Source organism: Sinocyclocheilus anshuiensis, unplaced genomic scaffold (assembly GCF_001515605.1).
Source record: "Sinocyclocheilus anshuiensis isolate Anshui unplaced genomic scaffold, SAMN03320099.WGS_v1.1 C32495346, whole genome shotgun sequence".
In the NCBI taxonomy this organism is placed as follows: Eukaryota; Metazoa; Chordata; class Actinopteri; order Cypriniformes; family Cyprinidae; genus Sinocyclocheilus; species Sinocyclocheilus anshuiensis.
Genome location: NW_015617198.1, coordinates 1 through 1,042, shown reverse-complemented (window position 1 = coordinate 1,042; position 1,042 = coordinate 1). Strand labels below are relative to the sequence as shown.

The following is a 1,042-nucleotide window of genomic DNA, read 5'->3' as shown; positions in this document are numbered from 1 at the left end:
CTTCAAAATATCTTCTTTTGTGTTCAACAGAACAAAGAAACTCATACAGATTTGGAACAACTTGAGGGTGAGTAAATGCTAGCCGCGGAGCTAAAGCTAGTGAGCTTTTGATTTGATATAATTCACAATTCTGTCAGGTTTCAACACTGTACCTGGGTAGTTTTGAGGAAGGGAAGATGAGCTGCAGTTTACTGTGAAGTTCATGGAATTCCTCAAAGGTCCTTTGGACTAAAGTTGACCCCTGTTCCCGCTCCACTTTCACAACATAAGACTGCATGAAGGGAAAAAATACATCAACACTGAGATGCATATAAATGGATTTGGGCTAAAATGCAGCAGACTTACATAGCCTTTGCTTGGAGTATAGGTTTTGATGTGTCTGCAAACAAACAGGCTGCGAATAACTCCATCACTCTTTAGAGTGTAGATGCGTGGAGCAAATGACAGAACGGGACGCTCCTCAGAGGATGCAAACTTCATTTGGGCCAGGTTATGGATGAAGAAGTTGAGCTTAGTAGCCACACTGCCAAGACTGGACTCGATGAGCCTAGAACAGGGGATCAGATTAAGATGACGGCCAAAAGACAGATGGATTTGAAGGACAATAATAACTGTTGACAGCTATAATTGCTAGGATGTTTTGATTGGTTGCAAAGGTGTTCCTGCTGGTTGTTAGGTGCTTGCTTACTGGCACCAAAGGCAACACTCTACGGTTTCTTTAAAATGACAGACATCAAGAGCAAATGGGACAAAGTCTCCAAGTTCTCACCTGGTGAAGTGCATGGTAGCATCTGCTTCTGATTCATGTGGTCTCAGAGCATCATAAACATATTTCAGATCATCCACATCAGACAACTCTGGTATCCCACTGGAGAGCATCTGCACACAAACACACAAGGTTACAATGTCAGAGCAGAGGGACACAATGCAATTCAAATAAGCATTCAAATAACAGGCAAACAATAAAGCAAGCCAGAGAACCTTACTTAAAGTTCTTACTTCAAGTTTTCCTTTCTCTTTGGAGTGTTACAAGCTGTTCGTG

The 1,042-nt window shown here is 42.0% G+C and overlaps 1 protein-coding gene across 1 annotated transcript; it reads right to left on the bottom strand.

The window, feature by feature from the left end:
• Nucleotides 1–133: 133 nt before the first annotated feature.
• LOC107682695 (phosphatidylinositol 4-phosphate 3-kinase C2 domain-containing subunit beta-like) lies at nt 134–879 on the bottom strand (the record flags this gene model as incomplete). The annotated part of the gene is made up of 3 exons (XM_016478862.1): nt 134–271; nt 346–547; nt 770–879. Coding segments are annotated over 3 exons (450 nt in total), but the record flags the coding sequence as incomplete, so codon positions are not given.
• Nucleotides 880–1,042: the final 163 nt, after the last annotated feature.